The sequence below is a fragment of the Oncorhynchus nerka genome, linkage group LG21, assembly GCF_034236695.1.
Source record: "Oncorhynchus nerka isolate Pitt River linkage group LG21, Oner_Uvic_2.0, whole genome shotgun sequence".
Taxonomy (NCBI): Eukaryota; Metazoa; Chordata; class Actinopteri; order Salmoniformes; family Salmonidae; genus Oncorhynchus; species Oncorhynchus nerka.
In genome coordinates this window covers 2569347-2596083 of record NC_088416.1, presented here as the reverse complement: position 1 = coordinate 2596083, position 26737 = coordinate 2569347, and the positions used below count along the sequence as shown (strand labels likewise).

Here is a 26737-nt window from a genome sequence, read left to right as displayed (position 1 = left end):
CATATGGAAGGAGGTACTCTGGTCAGATGAGACTAAAATGTAGATTTTTGGCCATGGAGGAAAATGCTATATCTGGCACAAACCCAATACTTCCCATCACCCCGAGAACACCATCCTCACAGTGAAACATGGTGGTTGCAGCATAATGCTGTGGGGATGTTTTTCATCGGCAGGGACAGGGAAACTGGTCAGAATTGAAGGAATGATGGATGGCGCTAAATACAGGGAAATTCTTGAGGGAAACCTGTTTCAGTCTTCCAGAAATATGAGACTGGGACGGAGGTTCACCTTCCAGCAGGACAATGACCCTAAGCATACTGCTAAAGCAACACTTGCAGGGTTTAATTAAGAATGAAGTAGTCATAGCCCAGACCTCAATCCAATTGAAAATCTGTGGTATTATTTAAAGATTGCTGTACACCAGCAGGGACCCATCCATCTTGAAGGAGCTGGAGCAGTTTTGCCTTGAAGAATGGGCAAAAATCCCAGTGGCTAGATGTGCCAAGCTTATAGAGACAAATCCCAAGAGACTTGCAGCTGTAATTGCTGCAAAAGGTGGCTCTACAAAGCATTGACTTTGGGGGGGTGAATAGTTATGCACACTCAAGTCTTCTGTTTTCTGTTTGTTTCACAATAAAAAATATTTTGCATCTTCAAAGTAGGCATGTTGTGTAAATCAAATGATACAAACCCCCCCCCCAAAAAAAATATATTTTAATTCCAGGTTTTTAGGCAACAAAATAGGAAACATTTCAAGGCGGGTGAATACTTTCGCAAGGCAATGTATAGAGATAAAGAGAGCACGAGAAAAAGAGGGAGAGATTGAGCGAGAGAGAGAGAGAAAGGGAGAAGAAAGAAAGAGTGAGAGAGAGAGAGCGAGAGAGAGAGAGAGAGAGAGAGAGAGAGAAAAAAAAAAGAAAGAAAGAAAGAAGAATGCAGATGTGTGTGGGTGTAGTCTCGTGGAGAACCAGGCAGCGTGACAACAATGTGATTCCGATGTATGGCTACATAGTTTAGGTATATCTGTGTGATACAGAAACTGCAGCTACCTCTGCATGGGGACGTGTGCAGGGCGGGAGCGGGCCCTTGTTATGTCCTCGCGGTGAGGGGACACAGATCTGGAGCGGTGCTGGGCCAGTCTCTGCTGCTCTGGGACAGTCAGGGTGCTGTTCCTCTCCCTCTCCCTCGAGTTACGCTCTGCACCTACACACATACGGAGGAGGAATCAGCAGTCGTAGCATGTTACCTGCTGACAAAATGTGTCAGTGTTGAGCGCCGCCACTCAACATCCACTATGCCTTCAGGGGAGCGCTTGGTTTTCCCAAAACTACAGAGATCATGCTGGTGCTCAGCTTCTATTAATACAGTGGCCCATAGCAGCTCTAGTCTGATCAAACCCATGCCACGTGAGGGAGCTGAGAGGACAAATGATACAGACTGCAAACTGTTGCACATCATTTTACACGGGAAGTGTTTTGGTTACATTTGAAGAGTTGCATTGGATAGTTACACCAGGTATTGAGCTAACTTGTGTAGCGGACTGTTTCTGCATTCCACAAAGTTACCCCATTGCCAGCTTGCAATCGCAACTTGGCTAAAGGCAGAAACTGACTGGCACCCAGGCTAAGTTAGCCTTGTACCCTTTTTGAAATAGCCGAGCCAGAACAGCACAGTTCGTGTTGGCCCTATGGTGTGAATCAGGCACTGGTCTATACACCGTATCCTTATCTTGTGCGGAGTCACTACTACTTCAGGCTCTACTACCAGACATGCAGGTGACAGCGTCAGTGGAATGGACAGCGACATCACGGCTCTATAGCTCCATGCACTCAGTGCTCCCAGTGGATCTGCTCTACAAGCTGCATTACTACAGTCTGGCAGAGGAGGAGAAAGGCGGTGTACAGTAACATGGCAGAACACATACCATAATAGAATTGTAGTGATACCATAGTGTCGTTGTAGTATACGTTGGTATTACAAAGGGCTGGTAGAAGTGCCCCTGCCTGTTTTAAATCAGAGTTAAATCCAAAGTAAGGAGTCAAATTGGGAACCAATGACGTTTTTCCCCCGATGTAAAACATCTCTGAGGTTGTCAGTTGGGATCAAATGAAGTAGCCCATGATTAGATAGGCTGGGGTATGAGGGGAGCTGTAAAGTGGTCGCACCTCTCTCCTCCAGTGCTGAACTCTCACTACTTGAAGCTGGGTAACAGTAACCATGCCCCCCCCACCCACCTTCAGATACTACCGCTATACCTGTATCATCAAACTCTGTGTCAATGATGCGATGGGACCCTGCACAACGGTGGACAGACACGCACACACACAGACACAAGGTAGGGTTACACACACACAGTAGGGTAGAGGGTTTACACGCAGTAGGGTAGAGAGTTTACACACAGAAGGGTTGAGAATTTCCGTGGCAGTTGCGATCGATCTCACACACACAGGAGACAAGTTCATAGGAAGTTCATCTTGGCATACTGTAGCAGGGAGAATCTATATGCCGAGGTCAGTGTCAATACATCACACACACACGCACGCGCACACACATAATGTATATACTGTACACACATACACAAACGCACGCATGCATGCAAGCACACACACTCTCGCACTCTCTCGCACTCTCACGCACACACACACACACACACTTACTCTGTAGTTTCTTGCTGGGGCTGTCGTGAGAGGCGTGTCTGCGCGGGAGGTAAGGGGATGGCTGGGGCAGAGGTAGAGAGGACACGTCGTGGGTCTGGAGTTTATACCAGTGAGGGACGTCGTCCAGCAGGGCAGTCTCCAGCTCTATCAGGATCTAGGAGTGAGAGGGAAGAGAGGGAAGAAGGAGGAGGAGAGAAAGTCAGAGACATACAGAACAAGACGACGTCAGCATAGAGGACATGATGGCGTCCATGTGTGGTTCTCTGTGCGTGTTTGAGTTTGCAAGTGTGTGCGGATACGTGCAAATGAATGTGTGTGTTTTGTTTTCTGTGTATACTGTATGTTTATGAAGCGTAAATGAGCTTTTATTGTTTAAAGAAATCTTATCCAGAATGACTTACAGTGAGTGCATTTATCGTAAGATAGCCAGGTAAGACAACCACACATCACAGTCAAATATACAGGACACGAACATTCCATTACAGCTGACCAATGGGTATATAGCATTTTGCAAAACAGCAAAACATTCATACATATCTCAAATCTATGAAATAAAAATCTGAAAACAGTAATAATTTACACACAAATATAATATCTATGAATAAAAAATTAGAACATAAATAATTTACACACACAAATGAAGATATAATTCACATGTACTATAAACAGTGTGTGTGTGTGTGTGTGTGTGCGTGCGTGCGTGCGTGCGTGCGTGTGTGTGTGCGTGCGTGCGTGTGCGTGCGTGTCTTACCTCTCCCAGGAAGTCACTCTCCTCCTCCTGTATTCTAGGTTGGTCCCAGACAGTGATCTCCAGCATGCGTTCTCTGAAGTCCCTGCGGTGGACGTGGGAGTACAGGAACGTCTGGTTCCACTTGGGCCCAGCGCTCTTCTTTACCGTCTTGGTCCTGCGCTTGCTCTTATCACTGGGAACATGACAGGGGAGAAGGCAGAGGAATGTTAGGAGAGGGGAAACAAACCTTAGAAGGAGAGTCAACGGAAGTCAGCGAGTCATGTATATATCTGTCACATACTGTGCCCATATAAGGGTCTGTGACTCACTATGAGGATGGTGAAATATAACAGAAAACTACATAGACAGGAAGCAAATCAGAAGAGAACGTGTTGACAGTGTGTTCAAAGTATATTGGTTACTGTTATATAAAAACAAAATTAAACCAGTTTATGTACAATGTTGAACCCCTGTACTGGTAATATACTTCAGTAATTACTGTGTGTCTACACAGGTATAACAACTACTTAATGTTAACCCTAGTAATATGAGACCGGTTTACCTTCGGTCAGGGAGGAAGTACATCTTGACGTAGGGGTTCCTGGGTCGCCCGTCCGGTCGGGGGGGCAGGTCTATGGCTTGAAGGACGTTGACGTTCAGTTGATGGCCCACTTTGTCATACCACAGCTTTACCTAGGAACAACATCATGGGATTAGATGAATGTGACTGAATGAATCCGGTTAGAGTAGACCATTGGTTGTGGATTACACCGGACATTGTGAAAAGTGCAATATAGGCCATCTATCAATCTGTCTGGTTGTTTGTTCGTAAATCTGTCCATCCATCCACACATCCATGTATCCAGCCTCCCCAGTACAGTCCATTATAGTTCAGTACCATCCCGTGTAGATCCAGTATAGTCCAGTCCAGTACAGTACAGTCCGGTATAGTCCAGTACAGTCCAATACAGTACAGTACAGATCCAGTATAGTCCTGTACAGTCCAGTATAGTCCTGTGTAGATCCAGTATAGTCCAGTATAGTCCCGTGTAGATTCAGTATAGTCCAGTACAGTCCAGTACAGTCCAGTATAGTCCAGTACAGTCCAGTATAGTCCAGTATAGTCCCGTGTAGATTCAGTATAGTCCAGTATAGTCCAGTACAGTCCAGTACAGTCCAGTATAGTCCAGTGTAGATCCAGTACAGTCCAGGGTAGATCCAGTATATTCCAGTGTAGATCCAGTATAGTCCAGTACAGTCCATTATAGTCCATTATAGTCCAGTATAGTACATTATAGTCCATTATAGTCCAGTATAGTCCAGTACAGTCCAGTCCAGTACAGTCCTGTGTAGTCCAGTACAGTCCAGTACAGTCCAGTATAGTCCAGTGTAGATCCAGTATAGTCCAGAGTAGATCCAGTATATTCCAGTGTAGATCCAGTATAGTCCAGTACAGTCCATTATAGTCCATTATAGTCCAGTATAGTCCAGTACAGTCCAGTCCAGTACAGTCCTGTGTAGTCCAGTACAGTCCAGTACAGTCCAGTATAGTCCAGTACAGTCCAGTACAATCCAGTACAGTCCTGTGTAGTCCAGTACAGTCCAGTACAGTCCAGTACAGTCCAGTACAGTCCTGTGTAGTCCAGTACAGTCCAGTACAGTCCAGTACAGTCCAGTACAGTCCAGTATAGTCCAGTATAGTCCAGTACAGTCCTGTGTAGTCCAGTACAGTCCTGTGTAGTCCAGTACAGTCCAGTACAGTCCAGTACAGTCCAGTACAGTCCAGTACAGTCCAGTACAGTCCTGTGTAGTCCAGTACAGTCCAGTACAGTCCAGTATAGTCCAGTACAGTCCTGTGTAGTCCAGTACAGTCCAGTATAGATCCAGTATAGTCCAGTATAGTCCAGTACAGTGCAGTGTAGATCCAGTGTAGATTCATTACAGTCCAGTACAGTCCAGTACAGTCCAGTATAGTCCAGTGTAGATCCAGTACAGTCCAGTACAGTCCAGTATAGTCCAGTGTAGATCCAGTACAGTCCAGTGTAGATCCAGTAATAGTCCAGTACAGTCCAGTAATTGTCCAGTATAGTCCAGTATAGTCCAGTAATTGTCCAGTATAGTCCAGTACAGTCCAGTAATTGTCCAGTATAGTCCATTATAGTCCAGAACAGTCCAGTAATTGTCCAGTATAGTCCATTATAGTCCAGAACAGTCCAGTAATTGTCCAGTATAGTCCAGTAATTGTCCAGTATAGTCCATTATAGTCCAGAACAGTCCAGTAATTGTCCAGTATAGTCCAGTACAGTCCAGTAATTGTCCAGTATAGTCCAGTACAGTCCAGTAATTGTCCAGTATAGTCCATTATAGTCCAGAACAGTCCAGTAATTGTCCAGTATAGTCCAGTACAGTCCAGTAATTGTCCAGTATAGTCCAGTATGGTCCATTATAGTCCAGAACAGTCCAGTAATCGTCCAGTATAGTCCAGTATAGTCCAGTGTAGATCCAGCATATATCCAGTACTCACAGAGAGCTGTCCAGGCAGGATGACGGGGAGGGCTCTGAGGGTAGCAGGGCTGGTGGGGGACATGACCGATATGGAGGGACGCTCCATCTTCTGAGACTCAAAGGAACTGGAGCCTGCTGCCAGGGGAAAGAAGCAGGATGTGAAAGACTCAAAGGAACTGGAGCCTGCTGCCAGGGGAAAGAAGCAGGATGTGAAAGACTCAATCAACTCGGTGGGTAGACAGTACTGTATATTAACACCAATCAACTCGGTGGGTAGACAGTACTGTATATTAACACCAATCAACTCGGTGGGTAGACAGTACTGTATATTAACACCAATCAACTCGGTGGGTAGACAGTACTGTATATTAACACCAATTAACTCGGTGGGTAGACAGTACTGTATATTAACACCAATCAACTCGGTGGGTAGACAGTACTGTATATTAACACCAATCAACTCGGTGGGTAGACAGTACTGTATATTAACACCAATCAACTCGGTGGGTAGACAGTACTGTATATTAACACCAATCAACTCGGTGGGTAGACAGTACTGTATATTAACACCAATCAACTCGGTAGGTAGACAGTACTGTATATTAACACCAATCAACTCGGTGGGTAGACAGTACTGTATATTAACACCAATTAACTCGGTGGGTAGACAGTACTGTATATTAACACCAATCAACTCGGTGGGTAGACAGTACTGTATATTAACACCAATTAACTCGGTGGGTAGACAGTACTGTATATTAACACCAATTAACTCGGTGGGTAGACAGTACTGTATATTAACACCAATCAACTCGGTGGGTAGACAGTACTGTATATTAACACCAATTAACTATGCCGTTTTGTTCATCAAGGAAAACCAAAGCTTTGTTGACACTTACTCGATTCTAAAGGAGGATGTGATGTTTCTGGAATTCTTGGTATGTCTCTGTAAGATGGGAGGAAGATTACATCAAACGTCTGCACAGACCTCTGCAATAGCCACTGACCAACAGCCATCACCAACCTCCATTTGATACAGAGTGCCAGCACATACAATACCTCAATCGTATGTTTGTTTGTATCGAAAAGGAAAAACACAGACAAGTACACAAACTGGGTGTTGGGTTAGAGAGCGGTAGTTCATACCCACACGGGGGAGAGACGTATGGGTTGAGAGAAGAGAGGGAACTTGCCTTATAAGGGTTTCTCTAAGGTCTAGGATGTTAGGGGTTACATCGGGGTTAGGCCACAGGGAAGGACTACCGTACGACATAGCGGTCACTATGTCCACAATACGTATGTACTTACTGATACGCTCTATACACCTTTCTCAAGAAGTTATTGGAAAGGATGCGGTGGATAGATCTTTTAGGTAAAGAAGACAATGGCCGTCAACATTTCACTTCAAAATTACAAATAGTCAGAAAAGGGCACATAAAAGACGCAATATAGTAATAAGAGTCCAAATTGGCCACACAGTGCAAAATAGTCACACAATAGTTGCAGTGTGTCGCACAACGATTCCAAAATGGGAATTTAGCATTTCACACAGGAAGTCAGTCTTACCCAATAGGCCTTGAGACTACTATTTCCACTTGAGGCTCCGCCTTGGATTCCAGAATGATGTTGTACACTTCCTTCTTGGTTGCTCCCGGCAACGACTTCCCGTTCCACTGCAGTACCTCATCACCTGGAAAACAGGAAACAAGATGGCCGACATTAAAACAGCTGATTCATGGGTAAGCATGGAGCCTAGGTTAAAGATAACAAAGATTAAGACAATGTAATAATTTCATGCAGAAGTGTTAGAAAAAGAGGAAAAAAATCATTGGACCAGCGCCGGAGTGAAAATGACTAGAATGTGAATGTTACCAGGTACAGAAAGTTCACCATCAAAGTGGAAAATAAACACAATCGTAGTGTACTCCGCAAACTAAAGCAGAATTGTTTTACTGTCATTCTATTCATTTAAATGTTCTTCAAATGATCTACAGCCACTTTATTGCTTGATGTCCCGACCACTGGTAACGTTTTCAAAACTAATTCTGTAGAATCAGCAACAGCGCTGGTCAAATGAATGTGTTTGTTTTCTAACGCTGGCGCATGGAATTATTACGTTGTCTTAACCTCTATTTTTTCAACCTAGCCTGGCGCTTTACTGAACAACCTCTGTTCACAACACCAATGGTGTTCCGGGAGAAATTGTAGATTTTCGCAGCTCAAAAACAACACACAGACAATCTCACAGAGCTCCCAGACCGACGACACCAGATAACCCTGAAGGTCTGAACGTTGTTTCCACACTGCTTACCAGCTCGTAGGTGGCCAACAATGTCCGCCAGACTTCCTTTCTTGACTTTGGTGATGAAGGCCCCCAGTCTCCCTGTCTCTGTCATCTTCCCACCCACAACCTAGAAGGGGAACAGACCACGGGCTGTTCAGACACAAGACCAAGAGCTCAGTACATAGAGATAACAGTGTAATTAAAACACTGCCCCTTGTGTTCAGTGCCAGTATCACCAAATATCCTGGGAAGGTACAAGGTCAGTATGAAGGTATGACAATCTGGATACCGTCCCAGCCAAGTACAAATCTACAGCATGTCCCCATAGTTTCCTTTATTATATACTCCTGTGGATAGTACACGAGCATCACTTACATTTCAGTCATTAAGCAGACTCTTATCCAGATCAACTTACAGGAGCAATTAGGGTTAAGTGCCTTGCGCCAGGGCACATCAACAGATTTTTTTTCACCACACCTAGTTGGTTCGGGGATTCAAGCCAGCAACCTTCCGGTTACTGGCCCAACGCTCTTAGCCGCGAGGCTACCTAATGTGGAGGTCAGACGTTAGAGAGCCGGGTGGCCTCAGTACACGGGGATACACAGTGGTTAGTGTGGTAGTTTTCCCAGACTTCCTTTATCATACACGTCCTTTAACAATACACCATCACACATCTCAGCCTGGGTGCTCTGATGTCCTGCACCCAACGGTCTCAGTACACAATATACAGCGGTTAATGTGGTAACACTACAGTGATTGAAAGGGATGCCGCTAGTGATTCCCTCTTACCTTTAACCCTAGTAAGGAGCCTGCCTCGCGGGGCACGGCCGACCTTTTGCTCAGAGTGATGCGTCCGATTAAGTGGTCGCCCTCCTTGGACGGCTGCCATGTCACTGGATGCTGTAGAGGGGGTGTCGGGGAGAGGGGGAGATTTAATTCCATCAGACAGAGAGAGAGAGAGGCAAAGAGGGAAAGACGGAGAGGAGGGTGTGGTAGAGAGGGGATATAGGTAGCGACAGAGAGGGAGAGGAGCGAGGGTAAGAAAGGTAAAACAAGTTAGGGAGAGAAAGAGAAAGACAGAGTGTCTCTTCCATTGTGAGGACAACTCTCCCACCCAGGCCAACTAGGAGGGACATCCACAATAAACACATACTATATCCATTTACACTCCAAGCAATTATGTCTCGACTGGACTGTTTCTAATGTTGTAAGAATCTATATTTAGTAATGAATGGTGGGTAGAGTACGCCCACACACTTACTCAGACACTGCGGGGAATGAAACTAATAGGGCAGAATGGGTATGTGTGTGTGCATGCATGTGTGTGTCTGCGTGTGCCTGTGTGTGTGTGTCCTAGGGTGGTGAGTCTGAGTTGTCAGCTTAAGGAAAACATAAATCTGTCACTTTCTCCTGAAACTTACATGCCACATAGCAGGATCCAGAGGATGGCAGTCCCAATCCCCTAGAGAGAGAGAGTGAGAGACAGAGAGAGTGAGAGAGAGAGAGAGAGAGAGAGAGAGAGAGAGAGAGAGAGAGAGAGAGAGAGAGAGAGAGAGATAAACAGAAGGTGATGAAGAAGTTTAGAGATTCTATATGCAGAATTCTGGAAAGAATGATGTTCGTGTACAAAGTAAAACACCAAATAATGCATTCAGAGCAGAATTAGGCCGATACACGCTAATTATCCAAATTCAGAAAAGAACCACAACCATCTAAATGGAAGTGATTCCTAAACCTTCGATAACAAAGCCATCACCTACAGAAAAATGAACCTGGAGAAGAGCCCTGGGGCTTTGTTCACAAACACAAACAGACCCCACAGAGCGCCAGGACAGAAACACAATTAGACCCAACCAAATCATGAGAAAACAAAAAGATAATTATAACACATTGGAAAGAATTTACAAAAAAACTGAGCAAACTAGAATGCTACTTTTCCCTATACAGAGAGTACACCGTGGCAGAATACCTGACCACTGTGACTGACCCAAAATGAAGGAAATCTATGTACAGACTCAGTGAGTATAGCCTTGCAATTGCGAAATGCCGCTGAAGGCAGATCTGGCTCTCTAGCGAAGCCAGACTATGTGCACACTGCCCACAAAATTAGGTGGAAGCTGCACTTCGTAACCTCCTGCCAAATGTATGACCATATAAGAGACACATACTATATTTCCCTCAGATTTCACAGACCCACAAAGAATTTGAAAACAAATCCAATTTTGATCAACTCCCATACCTATTGGGTGAAATACCAATGTGCCATCACAGCAGCAAGATTTGTGACCTGTTGCCACAAGAAAAGGGCAACCAGTTAAGAACAAACAAACTATATTTATGTTAATTTATTTTCCCTTTTGTACTTTAACTATTTGCACATCATTACAACACAGTATATGGACATAATATGACATTTGAAATGTCTTGATTCTTTTTGAACTTTTGTAGGTGAAATGTTTACTGTACATTTTTTATATTGTTTATTTCACATTTGTCTATTATCTATTTCACTTGCTTTGGCAATGTAAACATATGTTTCCCATGCCAATGAAGCCTGTTAATTGAAATTTAATTAAGAGAGAGGGAGAGAGAGAGACAGACAGATAAGATAAAACAGTAAGATAGAGAGAGTTAGAGATGGAGAGAGTTAGAGAGAGAGAGAGAGAGAGAGAGAGAGAGATAAGATTAAACAGTAAGATAGAGAGATAGAGATGGAGAGAGAGAGAGAGAGAGAGAGAGAGAGAGAGATTCAAGCTAAAACGAGAAAGTCTGTTTCAGTCTCTGTCAGACTGTCGACTCAACTCAAGTCAACTCAGTCCAACACACCAGGAGACACAGGGACAAACTGGGACCTTGTCTGTCTGTCGCCCAACTCTCATTACCAGCTATAGTGACAGATAGTGGCGAGACAGAGAGACTGGAGAATGGCCACACTTCAGTCCAGACCAGCTCTACCCATCGAACCAGTCCCACACCTCCTCCAAAGCCTCATACCTCCTTCAAGGCCTCATCCACCCGTTTAAGTCTTCAACAGAATGGCAGGATGAAATTAGATGGGGACGTTGGTGTGCGACTTTAGAAACAGGGACAAGCCCCTGAACCTACAGGTCCACAGCCAGCTTGGACACTGATCAGAGACGTGTGTATGAAGAGACAAGGGAAAGTAAATGGTCAGGAGAGGAGGGAGAGGAGGGAGGAAGTAGGGGTTAAAGTTGAGGGGTGCAACTCAACTGTTTGCTGATTCGGAAGTGGGATCTAAAAAAAAATGTGAAGCTCAATCTGAAATGTGAAAGTGCAATGGGGGAACTAGTTCAAAACGTTCCTGCTGACTCCTCGATTCAGAGTGCTGACGGTTCCCCTTTCTGCTTTTAGCAGATGAATATTGGACATCAGATCACACGATCTGGAGCACTTCTTTTCTGGGTGCGAAACTAACAGGCTAATAATAATTGCCGATGAGGAATGTTTAGCTATTCAAAGTCAACGTCTCCTCTATGTACCTGTAAAAACTCAGGTCACATGACCCCCCCTTACAAAAACATAGAGAATCTGGAGACGATCCCCTCTCATCCTGAATCTATTTCTATTAATAGGGATAAATCTGGTCAATGTCAGAGGCTGATCCAGGTTCAGATTTAACTTGACCCTGACCCTGTGGTAAGGTCATATATCAATGCTGCAGGTTTTACATTAATCTGACAGGAATTAACAACCCTTCTGTGAATAATGTATTTATGAAGTATGTGATCCATAACAACGTATCACAGTGTTATTATATGCATTATACTGTATATTATAGTGCTCTATTCAATTCTGTGATTTAACCTGAAGGAGGTCATCAGGAGGTCATCAGGAGGGCATCACAGATGGATAGGCCTACACACACAAACACACACGGTCTAAAAACACAAAGAAGAATTAGCATCAACACTAAAACGATCCCCCCCTGTCATTTCCTCCGTACTATATTATCTTCCACTACTTGACACCTTTAAGGAAGCCAACCAATCAGACTGGCTGAATCTCCACTCCTTCCTCTAACTGTAAACAGTAAACTCTTAGCTCCTAAATCAATCCCAAAATACACTCTTAGCTCCTGAATCAATCCCAAAATACACTCTTAGCTCCTAAATCAATCCCAAAATACACTCTTAGCTCCTAAATCAATCCCAAATGCATTTTTAAAAAAGATTCTTAACTTCATAAAGGTGTCCTCCTTGGACTTTTATAAAGGCCCCAGTTAATTTAGCAAAATATAGCCCTGCCTCGGGAGCGTATACAAACTGCTAACCTCCCAACAAGATATTAGACGACATGGCATTCACTTTTTACTATCTCATTTGACTGGTTTGATTGCAACAGTAAAGCTGTCTCGCAGGTCTACTAAATAGCATGTAAAGTAGGTTTGGGGTGTATCTGTACCCTCGGGGTGTATCTGTACCCTCGCTTACAATTTGGAGCAGTTCAAGTGTTTCACTGTAAAAAAAAAAATTAAAACGCGCAACAACCCGGAAGTTGACCGAACTGTCTCGTTGTGAGGTTTTAGATGAACCAACCACATATCCATCTACACCATCAATCCTTTATCCCCAAAAGAACAGAAGAAATCCGTATTTACTGGGCGTGCGTTGTCCTCGTGAACCCAGGCTTGTTCACGGCTGAGTTACACATAGCTACATTTAGCCTTTAGCCTGGTCCCGCCTCTGAATTTGTTTACTGCGGACAACATCAAATGTAAATCCCATGCTGGATTGGGACTGGCCTACTCCTGAAGTAAACACGGCTAAACACTTGCTAGCTACGACAGCTAACTTTCTAACTATTTCTCCCGCCTGTCGCCCCCCGTTAAACACCCTATTCCCATGTGTTAACCTAATCTGGTCATCTACTTTGGGATTGGGATTGGCCTGGAGCGACCAGTGGTGGAGGTTAGTGGTGAGTGAGATGAGTACACATCCTCCCTCGACACGCTAACCGCTAAAATAGCATAGCTTAATTTAGTCAAGAAGAATGAATTGCAAAGCTGTTGCAGGCCAAAACTGAACATGCGGCCGGCCACAATGGTGACGCCCAAACTCGATTATATCCTATCCGTTAACGGCAGGATGCAGCCGGTGTTTGGCGGGGAAGCTTTACGTAGCGTCAGCCGCACTAGCCACTGACCTAATTCTGCCAAATCTGCTGGCCTAAAACACAGGACGTTTCCTAAATAAAAGAGAGCTGTCCTGTTCTGTTCCAGGATGGGAAGCAATAGGGTTTGGCTTCAGCGGTGTAGGTGAATGACAGTGTTGTACAGAGTCAAGGCCATAGCACATTATAGGCAGGGAGATACAGTCCCCGTAAACTTTGAAATTTACATTTAAATTCTTTATTTTGATGGAAACCTAGAGCAAAGAGATTTTGATAATAACAAAAAAGTTAAGAAAGAATATTGCATTAGTAGCGACACCCGACAGACAGGTGACCATAAAACTATAAATTCTAACGAAAGTTTGATCTTTCCACCAATGTCAAAATCTCTGACAATCTCTGACAATACTGAGACAAAACCAGCTAATATAGATGATTCGATCTGATAGAAAACTGAAGAATCAGACCTTCTCGCTGACACTCTCCATACAGGTAGTCAAAACACCAACTCAGATTTGATCATTCTTCCAATGTTAAAATATCTGAATGCATTACCAATCATATTGACATGAGAAGAGCTAACAGAGAGAGAGAGAGAGCAGTAATCTGACCTTTCTCACTGACGCTCTCCATGTCCACGTCCTCACAGCTGGTGTACTCGGGTGTGGAGGCGCCCTCCTCCTCTGAGCTGCTGATAGACATCTGCCTCTTGTTGACGCTCCGTTTGCTCTTGTAGGGCCTGGGTGGGGGAGGCCGCAGCGACTCCGACTGGTCCGAGCTCTGGGAGTCCTTCCTCAGCAGGCTGTCCCCGGGCTTCTCCCTCCTAGCCTTGTGCATCATGGCTGCCTGGGAGTTGGGGTCCAGCTGGCTGGGGTGGGGTCCCTTAGGGGGGTCCCAGCCTGCTGGAGGGGGGGGTCCTTGGTGGGGGTTAGGAGCACCAGGATTGGGGCCCGTTCGTGAGCCACCACCAGATGGTTGAAGGGGTCCGTGGATCTGGTTCTGTTTGAGGAGGGGGGCCTCCCTGGGGTCCCTGCCCCATTCCGCCACCCCCACCACCCCCCACGGTCCTGTCCATGGAGTAGGCGCGGTGGTTCTCCAAGGATGCCTTGCGATCCGGTTCTCCACCACCCCCACCACCGCCCCTCCGGAGACGATTCTCAGGCACATCTCCCATGTTCCCTCCCCCTCCTCCCCCGCCCTCCAGCCCCACCTCATTGATGGCGTTGTTGCTGTGGCGCCGCTCGTGGCGCACCTTCGACACCTTGGCGTGCATGCGCATCTCCTGCTCCTCCTTCTGCGGCTTGACCGGGTAGCGTGCCAGGTTGGGGTCGCTGCGGTAACGCGCCTGGAACTCCTCCTCCTGGCGCCGCTTGCGCTCCAGCTCATCCTCCTCCGGGGGGCGTCTCCGGAGGTCGGGGCGATTTCCTTGGTCGCCGCCGCCAGGGTAGTCATGGGAGCGGACCTTCTCCAGGTGCCGGCCGTCCCGCCAGTCTATGTCCCCGGGACCGCAGAACTCCTCCTGGGAAGCCACGGTCTGAAGCTTCCCTGGGGGTCCCCGGCCTCCTCTACCACGACCCAGACCACCGGGCTTACCGTTCTGCTCATGGAGGGACAGAGGTCTTTTCCTGAAGAGAAGGGTGACCATAATGGACTTTGATATAACATTACACACTTGTTGTTTTGTTAACATAACACCATGTTGTAACAAAAAAAATAAGCCTACTCAGATATACTGGACAAATTATGGTCAGTACCAAATTGTGGTCAGTACCAGTTATTACTGGTTGAATGAAAACAATGATGATAAAGACAGGGAAATAATTCCAAATGGAGGAATATGTACAGAACTAAAATGAGATTCTATTTCCATGGGAAAATGTTCCTACTGATGGTTAACCTGGGTATGGATCATCCAACGAAAGTGTGGAACTGGGCCAGCATTTTGAGTGATGCATTCAGGCTGGAACTAAATGGACTCACCCATTAGACGCAAAACAAAATACATTAATCATGGACCTTTCAAGAATAAAACACGCAACCCAGCTTCTGCTTTGGCTATAAGCTTAGACAGCACTATTATTTTTTTTTGATCCAGTGGGGATTAAATAATCAAGTGCTGCAACACACACCGAAAATGGGTCACTCCCAACATCAGAGGATTTGAGTTCCTGTCAAACGCGGGAAAAAAATATGACCAAAGTGTGTCCAATGTCGAACGAGACAAATGAGGCTGCACGTGTCAACGAGACCCTGTTAGACAAAACAGATGCTGCATTCGCCTAATTCATCCAATCGCAACCAAGTCAAACATATTAAAGAGGACTGACTTGTACACGGCTCAAAATGTACGACAATAAAAAGAAAACTATATAAAAGCGACCATATCATCTAGAAGAGGTCCAGATACTCAACACCTAGACTCTGATACAGTCCCAAAATGTTTAGCATGTCAGCAATCAACTTTTCAAAACAGAGGACTTTCAAAAAGCTCATTGTACCTTGCCACATCATCATGATGACGCAAAATGCATCTTAGGAAGTAAAAACCAAATACCAAAAGATGCTTTTCGAGTGAATTATTCCTTCAAGCGTCTACAATCAAAGGGATTAAGGGGAGGTGATAATAGTAGAGTGGATGAGAGAAAGTCTTGTACAAAGTGGCATTTACAACAATACTAAGTACTATCAGCAATCAAAACAGGCCCCTAGATAACCAATACAGTGACTCTGGTTTGAGAGGTGAAAGCAGGGGTTGTGAGAGGACAGGTGAAAGTGTTTGAGGGATTAGAGCGTTGGTGTCCACGATGTCCTACTTGTCTCGTGATGGTTCGCTCCGAGCGCGTGACGCCGGCATGGTGTCCAACGCTCCCTTGGCCTGGACCGTTGGCGGCTGATGCGTTCCGTCAGGCGCCGCCCCTGCGTTACCGCTGGAAGGGGGCGGGGCCTGGGACCTGGAGCGGAGTAGCTTCCTGTCCCCCCGTTGGTTGTCACCCCCCGTGGGCGGGGCGTTCAGGCCGCCATCCAGGCTCATCTGCCTCGCCCCCGGCCCTGAAAACCATTCTCCCGATTTGGTGAGGATCTCCTGTTGCTTACGGCACAGGTTGCATACCCACATTACCTACAGGGGTGAAGGAGGAGAGGAGGAGGTTAGATATTAAATACATGTACAGTATGCAGTAGTAGCCTGTATCTATAGAGAGAAAGAGAGCATGGTCAATTCCATTTCCGATTCCTATTTTCACAATTGAAAAGCAAACCCTGAATTGACTGAATTGAAATGGAATTGACCCTAACATTGTCCCTTTGACAGAGAATGTATAATACTATGCAATACCTCAATACTTCAGTCATCTAATTCTATTTCTATGAGTTTAGCATCAGAAGACTCGTGGGGTTGCAGATGTTGTCATATATCCATTGCAGTCCACTTTTTAAGGAACTGTCATCTCTAGTCCATGTGTCTCTTTCTCTCTTTCTTTCTCTCTCTCGGAGGACCTGAGCCCTAGGACCATGCCTCAGGACTACCTGACATGATAACTCCTTGCTGTCCCCAGTCCACCTGGCCGTGCTGCTGCTCCAGTTTCAACTGTTCTGCCTGTGATTATTATTATTTGACCATGCTGGTCATTTATGAACATTTGAACATCTTGGCCATGTTCTGTTACAATCTCCACCCGGCACAGCCAGAAGAGGACTGGCCACCCCACATAGCCTGGTCCCTCTCTAGGTTTCTTCCTAGATTTTGGCCTTTCTAGGGAGTTTTTCCTAGCCACCGTGCTTCTACACCTGCATTGCTTGCTGTTTGGGGTTTTAGGCTGGGTTTCTGTACAGCACTTTGAGATATCAGCTGATGTACGAAGGGCTATATAAATACATTTGATTTGATGTGCAAAACAGATTCAGTTGTGAGACAGAGAAATGCTAGCTTAGCTTGGAGTATTTTAGCTTGGAGTATTTTAGCTTGGCGTATTTTAGCTTGGAGTATTTTAGCTTGGAGTATTTTAGCTTGGAGTATTTTAGCTTGGCGTATTTTAGCATTTTCGACAGACAACAGGTCATTGTTATACAGGCAAGGAAAGGGCAGGACTGGTGACAGAACTACAAACAGGCACAGATTGATAGAGGATCTTAGTAAGACACAAGCAAGTATTAGTTACAGCGTTATGTTCTGTGTTTTATTTTAGTCTCTTGACTCTGATTGAGTATTGGTGATAGCTCATCATTGGTGATAACTCATCTGTCAGACAGGGGATCAAGGTTCCTTAAAATACTGTAGTGCCCCCCCACGCTCCCACCTCCCTCCCCACACTCCCCCCAAACTCCCCTCCATCCCCACGTTCCTCCCCCCATGGTAGTAGGTACCAGGCACACCGGTTTGTGTCAAGAACTGCAACACGCTCAACAGTTTCCCGTGTGTATCAAGAATGGTCCACCACCCAAAGGACATCCAGCCAACTTGACACAACTGTGGGAAGCATTGGAGTCAACATGGGCCAGCGTTCCTGTGGAACGCTTTCGACACCTTGGAGAGTCCAACGAATTGAGGCTGTAAGGATGCAACTCAATATTAGGAAGGTGTTCTTAACGTTTTATACACCCATTGTAGGTTACAATCCGCTCTGTGAAATATCACAGCATTTTACTTACACATTGAGATAAGGAAACAGCCCCAAAAAAGAACACTAATTTGTAGTAATACTGTTACCACTAGAGAACATTCCACATATTCTACAAGGCTACAAATGTAGTAAAGGTGATCTAATATGAACGCAGTATCTAGTTAAACAGAGTAGGTTTGATATGGATGGGATGTCGGACAGGGCTGGGCTGGATAATCTCTCACAGCGGATGACGGCACAGAACATCAACTGGCCAGCAAGGAAAGCCAGCTACAATATCCACCATCCACCAAAAGCTATTTATCGTTTCCACACCAGGTACCAGAAGAACATTCCTAATTCAATAACTGGTTACAGTATAGGCCCTGAAGAAAAGACGTAAGTCAAAGATAGGAAATTGACAACTATCTGAACTGAACACTGTGGAAGACCATGATTTGAGAGGACAAGTCACAGATATACAGGTGCATCTAACGATTGCTCACAATAGTATAAAATAATCATAATAACAATAAATATATAAAAATGGTCTACTGTTGATAGAAATCATTGGTAAACTCAAGTCCGCTATTTGACCGTCCTACGAACAACAACACCTTGAATGGAACAACAGCAACATCTAAGAAAGGTTCCATACTCACATGTAGCCATGGCTACTGAAAACTGTCTCCCTCCCAACGCAGAGAAAAACAGATGTTTCTCTTCTCCAGTGTTTAATCCCACGGTCTAGAACGATGGGACAAATCCAAAATGGAGGGAAAGTACTATCCTTGTATTATCGTTTAGAAGTCTTTGTTTGCATCCAAAAACACAACCTTCTGTGAACCCTGCTCTTTGATGGAGGGTTGGTCGAATGGACAGTTAGTTTAGCAGTCAGCTTGCGGTTAGCTTTTTAGCGAACCGGCGCGCATCATGCTTACCCTGATTGAATCCTCTGTTTGGCTCCAGGCCACACTAATCTAAAGTAAATCAGCTGTGTGCAGCTGTGGCCCACAGCTGTCGAGCTGGACACACACACACACACGTACAGTTGTTCTAATACACACATACACATATGTACAGTACATACAATCTATCTCTCTCTCTCTCTCTCTCTCTCTCTCTCTCTCTCTCTCTCTGTCTCTCACACTCTCACACTCACACTCTCACTCTCACACTCTTACATTCACTCACTCACACACATACTCTCTCTCTCTCTCTCTCACATACTCTCTCACTCTCTCTCTCACACACACACTCTCTCTCTGCTCTCAGGCAGGTTAGATTGGAGTAGACCGCAGCTAATCCCCTCAGCTCCTCACCATTATTCAGCATCATCATCAGTCAGGACAGTTTCAGATAGCAGCCGTGCGCCAGGCCGGCAGGCTATGCTACCGCTAAACAATATCCCTTATACTCCCTCCCCTTAATTATTCAGCAGTTAGGTGATGATCATGATCATTATCAATCATTCAGAGTGCATTCTGGGAAATCCCTTTTTATCAGGCCAGGAATGTAAAGCACATATTAGGTAGGCCTATAGTGACAGTATATTAAGGCCATCATTTCAAATATCCATCCAGGGATGCGGTCAATATTTGCATGTGTCTCAAAGAGGAGGGTAAGAAATGTTAACATTTTAGACTCTATAGCCAAGAACTGACGAAGGAAAAAGGTCCAGTTTAACTTCACAGTAAAATAGGGAGATTTTTTTCTCATGGTTGAGGAAGATGAAAGAAATGAATCCGATGGTTAATCCTTGAAGGAGATCGTATTCAAGCAGCACGCACACAAGTAAATACGGTCCACACACACACACACACACACACACACACACACACACACACACACACACACACGCAAATACGGTCCACACACACACACACACACACACACGCACACACACACACACACACAATGACACATGGCGCTCCACAGGACGCAGTGCGATGAACTGGAGGTGACATCACAGTGGGCTGCTTCTTGAGCGAACTGTCTGATTGGCTGCCATCACACACTAACCATGCTTAAGCAGCAAGCAAGGAAGCCTTTCACATATTACATGTGTCACGCATTAGGGTGGGGTTCCTAACACAGACCAAAATAGGGTAGAATAGAACAGGGCTCCGGGCAGCCGAGCGGAAATGGAGGAAAACTCGCCTCCCTGCGGACCTGGCATCCTTTCACTCCCTCCTCTCTACATTTTCCTCTTCTCTCTTTGCTGCTAAAGCCACTTTCTACCACTCTAAATTCCAAGCATCTGCCTCTAACCCTAGGAAGCTCTTTGCCACCTTCTCCTCCCTCCTGAATCCTCCTCCCCCTCCCCCCCTCCTCCCTCTCTGCAGATGACTTCGTCAACCATTTTGAAAAGAAGGTCGACGACATCCGATCCTCGTTTGCTAAGTCAAACGACACCGCTGGTTCTGCTCACACTGCCCTACCCTGTGCTCTGACCTCTTTCTCCCCTCTCTCTCCAGATGAAATCTCGCGTCTTGTGACGGCCGGCCGCCCAACAACCTGCCCGCTTGACCCTATCCCCTCCTCTCTTCTCCAGACCATTTCCGGAGACCTTCTCCCTTACCTCACCTCGCTCATCAACTCATCCCTGACCGCTGGCTACGTCCCTTCCGTCTTCAAGAGAGCGAGAGTTGCACCCCTTCTGAAAAAACCTACACTCGATCCCTCCGATGTCAACAACTACAGACCAGTATCCCTTCTTTCTTTTCTCTCCAAAACTCTTGAACGTGCCGTCCTTGGCCAGCTCTCCCGCTATCTCTCTCAGAATGACCTTCTTGATCCAAATCAGTCAGGTTTCAAGACTAGTCATTCAACTGAGACTGCTCTTCTCTATATCTCGGAGGCGCTCCGCACTGCTAAAGCTAACTCTCTCTCCTCTGCTGTCATCCTTCTAGACCTATCGGCTGCCTTCGATACTGTGAACCATCAGATCCTCCTCTCCACCCTCTCCGAGTTGGGCATCTCCGGCGCGGCCCACGCTTGGATTGCGTCCTACCTGACAGGTCGCTCCAACCAGGTGGCGTGGCGAGAATCCGTCTCCACACCACGTGCTCTCACCACTGGTGTCCCCCAGGGCTCTGTTCTAGGCCCTCTCCTATTCTCGCTATACACCAAGTCACTTGGCTCTGTCATAACCTCACATGGTCTCTCCTATCATTGCTATGCAGACGACACACAATTAATCTTCTCCTTTCCCCTTCTGATGACCAGGTGGCGAATCGCATCTCTGCATGTCTGGCAGACATATCAGTGTGGATGACGGATCACCACCTCAAGCTGAACCTCGGCAAGACGGAGCTGCTCTTCCTCCCGGGAAGGACTGCCCGTTCCATGATCTCGCCATCACGGTTGACAACTCCATTGTGTCCTCCTCCCAGAGCGCTAAGAACCTTGGCGTGATCCTGGACAACACCCTGTCGTTCTCAACTAACATCAAGGCGGTGGCCCGTTCCTGTAGGTTCATGCTCTACAACATCCGCAGAGTACGACCCTGCCTCACACAGGAAGCGGCGCAGGTCCTAATCCAGGCACTTGTCATCTCCCGTCTGGATTACTGCAACTCGCTGTTGGCTGGGCTCCCTGCCTGTGCCATTAAACCCCTACAACTCATCCAGAACGCCGCAGCCCGTCTGGTGTTCAACCTTCCCAAGTTCTCTCACGTCACCCCGCTCCTCCGCTCTCTCCACTGGCTTCCAGTTGAAGCTCGCATCCGCTACAAGACCATGGTGCTTGCCTACGGAGCTGTGAGGGGAACGGCACCTCAGTACCTCCAGGCTCTGATCAGGCCCTACACCCAAACAAGGGCACTGCGTTCATCCACCTCTGGCCTGCTCGCCTCACTACCACTGAGGAAGTACAGTTCCCGCTCAGCCCAGTCAAAACTGTTCGCTGCTCTGGCCCCCCAATGGTGGAACAAACTCCCTCACGACGCCAGGACAGCGGAGTCAATCACCACCTTCCGGAGACACCTGAAACCCCACCTCTTTAAGGAATACCTAGGATAGGATAAAGTAATCCCTCTCACCCCCCCTTAAAAGATTTAGATGCACTACTGTTCCACTGGATGTCATAAGGTGAATGCACCAATCTGTAAGTCGCTCTGGATAAGAGCGTCTGCTAAATGACTTAAATGTAAATGTAAATGTAGGGTTTTGAATGAAAATCAACTGTTTCGTCTCCACAATGACAGTAAAACGAATGTGTGTGTGTCTTGAGTAGGAGCAATGCTATTTCTAATGTGTTACTGCAACGATCTCACCCTGCCTAACAGAATGCAGTTCACCATGGTAACCAAGTCATTGAGTACAGAGAGAGAGAGAGAGAGAGAGAGAGAGAGAGAGAGAGAGAGAGAGAGAGAGAGAGAGAGAGAGAGAGAGAGAGAGAGAGAGATTGTACTAACAATGCCAAGACTTGGGTACAGCAAGTTAGTGGGCAGCTAAAATTGTACTAACAATGCCAAGACTTGGGTACAGCAAGTTAGTGGGCAGCTAAAATAACTGTGTGTTCTCCTATGAGCTCTCTGTGACATCATCTCAGACAGCCAATCTAACGCCTCGCTCAAGAAGAAGAAGCCCACTGTGGTGTCACCTCCACTTCATCGCACCGCGTCCTGTGTTAGTGTGTGATGGCAGGGCCACCTCTCAGACAGCCAATCTAACGCCTCGCTCAAGAAGAAGAAGCCCACTGTGGTGTCACCTCCACTTCATCGCACCGCGTCCTGTGTTAGTGTGTGATGGCAGGGCCACCTCTCAGACAGACAATCTAACGCCTCGCTCAAGAAGAAGAAGCCCACTGTGGTGTCACCTCCACTTCATCGCACCGCGTCCTGTGTTAGTGTGTGATGGCAGGGCCACCTCTCAGACAGCCAATCTAACGCCTCGCTCAAGAAGAAGAAGCCCACTGTGGTGTCACCTCCACTTCATCGCACCGCGTCCTGTGTTAGTGTGTGATGGCAGGGCCACCTCTCAGACAGACAATCTAACGCCACCTCGCTCAAGAAGAAGAAGCCCACTGTGGTGTCACCTCCACTTCATCGCACCGCGTCCTGTGTTAGTGGGATGGCAGGGCCACCTCTCAGACAGCAATCTAACGCCTCGCTCAAGAAGAAGAAGCTGTGGTGTCACCTCCACTTCATCGGATGTGGCAGGGCCACCTGGGAGAGTGCCAGTGTGTGTGGGTGTGTGTGTGTGTGTGTGTGTGTGTGTGTGTGTGTGTGTGTGTGTGTGTGTGTGTGTGTGTGTGTGTGTCGTGAGTATGAGCAATGCCATTTCCAACCGGTAACTGCACAGTCTCACCCTGCCTAACAGAATACAGTTCACCATGGTAACCAAATCATTGAGTAAGGAGAGCCGTGTCAGCGGCAGGCACTGTCAAAAAAGTTTGACTAAAAAAGACTAACAGCAAAATACAACGTTTAACCAACGTTAGAACAACCTCAATCCCACACAACCTGCGTTGTCTAACAAACCACCACCGTCCTCGTACCAGCAACCCACCTGACGAGACATCTTACAGCCGCCATTAATCAACACGCTCTTTTCTACCCCACACCCCTCCATCGTCTCCATCTCAGACGCTCTATCCATCCGTTTCTGTTGCCAAATCGGGGGAGGTGGGGATAGCGGCAGTAACAGCGGGCAAAGGCGGCGGCGGGAATCGCTGGGAATTCTGCAAACGTCGTCTTTTTCCTTAACTGGGTGGAATAGATGGAGGCCCGGGGTGGTGGAATGGAGAGGAAAGTGTTCAGTGAGCGCGCTCAATACAGCCTCCAACGACAGATTGACATATGGGGCGGCAGCGGCGCCTGGCAGAAAAATACCATCCGTCAGGGAATGTTAAGTCCTACAGACGAGGAAGAAAGACGACCACAAAACACGACAATGCTCCATTTGTGTAAATAAGGCTATAGATCAACTAGGAATAGGTCTTGGCTTCCGTCTGCAGCCGAGCCCCGTGAACTACAAGACAGTTCAGTGTTAGACTGAATGACATTCTACCCTATAGAAGCCAATACTGCTAAGGACACAACAGAAACCCTTCTAGTATTATTATCCCATAGTGTTTGTATAGGCCTTTCTGTAACCCCAAACTGATCCTGGAACTGTTCACTAATACAGTTACTGTTACCGCTATTGTTATTTTATACAAGGCATTACAGTAATGTTTCATGGCAGACCGCTGGGTTAGTCATCCAATGCTGAGAAACCTGACAGAGATTATGAAGTGCATTCCCTTCCTGTAAAAAGTGCAGTGTCGGCTCGATGCCGTGTGGGAGGGGGAGAGTTGGTGTGTGTGTATGTGTGTGTCCGGTGTGAGTGCGTGTGTCTGTGCGTGCGTCTGGTTTGTCCAAGCAGTAAAAATGTGTTTGTATATTTGTGTCTGTGTACATTAGCGTGTGTATGTGAGTCTCCACTCCAGGAAGAGGAGACAGATTGGCTCTGATTCGCTCATTCCCTCTCAATCTCTCTCTCTTTTCTCTCTCTCTCTCTCTCTCTCTCTCTCTCTCTCTCTCTCATTCTCTCTCTCTCTCTCTCGCTTTCTTTCTCTCGCTTTCTTTCTCTCGCAGCCATCTGGAGATCTGGAGACATTAAACACACATAAATAAACACTCTGCAATTAATACACCAAGACAAGTAAAGGCAACTAGACTCGCGGGGACAAACTAGTTTCTTGTCTGTGAAGAATATAACATGATAAATTGTTTTATTTGTGTAAATCGTACATTTAAACTGTGATTGTATCGTGATATGATGAAATAAAATTCATTTGACCCTTATTTACACTATAAAATATGCGTTATTCAAAGATTCATGTTCCTTGAGGCGTCAACTGAAGAAACTGTGGAGGTTAACCAAACAGTGTCTCTGAGAATGAGTCATATCTACCACAATTGAATGAAATACCCGTTGGAAACATAGACAACCCACACGCTGCAGTGAATTAACACAGAAATGATAAAACAGACACACACACAAAGGGACAAACCCAGGGGCTTTGATTTAAAGGCTTGGCATGTTCTGTAACAGTGACCGTGTAAGTCTGTTAGCTGGGCTAAGGTGTGGAAGTCTTGATATTTGAACGTAGACAACACTGACAGATGCTGACAGGGAGAGGCGAGGGGCTATGAGGGACTAGGAATGGGGTCCTAGCCTACACCCTCCACCCCCTGACCCCAGTCCACTGTCTTAAGCAGCCGCAGGGTCCATTCCAAAGACTTGCATCCTTCCCCTCTGCCCCTGTCGACTTCCCCTCAGATCCGAATCTGAAAAGATAGGATGCTTGTGAGCAAAACTGTGCTTTAAAAGCTCGAATCGAGCAAAATTATTTTTGGTTGTTTTCTCCTTACTTGGAGTGGGCAAGTACAGAGGGGAAGGTGGCAAGTGTACAAATTGGAACCCAGCCCTCGGCCTCCCCTCCCGTCTCCCTGTGGCACGGGCTGGTCTGTATGCTCATCACAGACAGGCAGGTAAAGCATGCACGGGCATAAGTGTGCACATTCCCTCTGCAGTCACAAGGGTCTTATAGTAAGATAAGGTGCTTCTGCGTGCCAACAAACACCCTGTGCCCTTGTACCCCCCCAACAAACACCCTGTGCCCTTGTACCCCCCCAACAAACACCCTGTGCCCTTGTACCCCCCCAACAAACACCCTGTGCCCTTGTACCCCCCAACAAACACCCTGTGCCCTTGTACCCCATTTTTCCCCCTATCTTGTATATTATACCCAGTTCCCCCTGGCACAGCCATGCCCACAGCCATAGAGAGAGGAGTTGTGTAAGGGGGGTGCCCATCCAGGGGTGTCAAGGAATGCCCACCCAGACAGCCAGGCATGGCTCATGCTCGCCCGCTTCCCAAATTGCAGCTGAAGTGTGACATTAAAGAACTACAGTTATAGTGACTCATGCAAAAACTCCATTACCCAGCAGGCCTTACCCTGTCCTTCACTATGAGACACTTTGCAAGAGGAAGAGACAGACAATGGATGCAGAATTAGTCAACGTTTTTACCCAGATATTCTTACTGAAGATAAAACAGTCTCTAGTACTGCACTACCAATGTCCACATTAGTGTGGACTGGACTACAGGCAGATATGCTTGGGGAAGTCCATGGTAAAGTACCATAGTGGTAGACAGAGATAGTATCTAATCATATTTATTTCTACTCAAGGCAAAATGTCCCCTATGAGTGTAGATGCTCATGCCCAGAGTCTGGAATCTGGACTACAGACAGATACAGTATGTGTGTGGAAGTCCAAGGATAAAGGCTAGCCTTTTAGTATTAGAGAAAAGCCAGCCTGGACTGAACTGTCAGGGAATCATTCTGTTCGGTTTAAGTCATTAGGATTAATGATAGGTGGATTTGAACGCTTTGGCCGCATTCCAATCTGATAACTTACACCCTTCACTTCAGCCTTTGTGGACACCCCCTTCTTGGATTTGTGTGAGCTAGGTTTTTAGTAACAAAGGAATATACCTCGACCTTGCCAACAGCAAAAAAGGCTTGGCGTAGGACTACAGTAGTTTATGCCATATAACTCACACAAATCCAGTCCACTTAAAAGGGGAAGTCTACAGGGCAGGAGGGAAGGGGGTCAAAACTTTGGGATTGGAACGCAACCATTGGGGGATTTTCAAAGGGACACATAGGTTATATTCACAGTACAGTAGAGAGCACAGAAAAGATGCTAACCACTTTGTCCTCCTGCAGTGGCATGTAGTCCAGGTAGCAGTGAGAAAGTGAAAAGTAAGTGAGGGAGGGAGTGGAGGAAGCAGAGGGGAGGATAGAGGGATGCAGTAGAGGAGTGGACAGAGGAAGA

General features: G+C 46.4%; 1 protein-coding gene across 1 annotated transcript in view; it reads right to left on the bottom strand.

The window, feature by feature from the left end:
* The window catches only part of LOC115103681 (regulating synaptic membrane exocytosis protein 1-like), a 97704-nt gene that overhangs the window by 24274 nt on the left and 46693 nt on the right, over positions 1-26737 (bottom strand). Inside the window, 15 exon segments of the mRNA XM_065006200.1 lie at positions 1050-1203; positions 2256-2294; positions 2658-2811; positions 3409-3580; positions 3950-4080; positions 5912-6027; positions 6792-6838; positions 7201-7257; positions 7459-7582; positions 8204-8303; positions 8966-9076; positions 9598-9638; positions 13918-14315; positions 14317-14931; positions 16120-16424. Of these exon segments, the coding sequence (XP_064862272.1) occupies positions 1050-1203; positions 2256-2294; positions 2658-2811; positions 3409-3580; positions 3950-4080; positions 5912-6027; positions 6792-6838; positions 7201-7257; positions 7459-7582; positions 8204-8303; positions 8966-9076; positions 9598-9638; positions 13918-14315; positions 14317-14931; positions 16120-16424 (2564 nt within the window).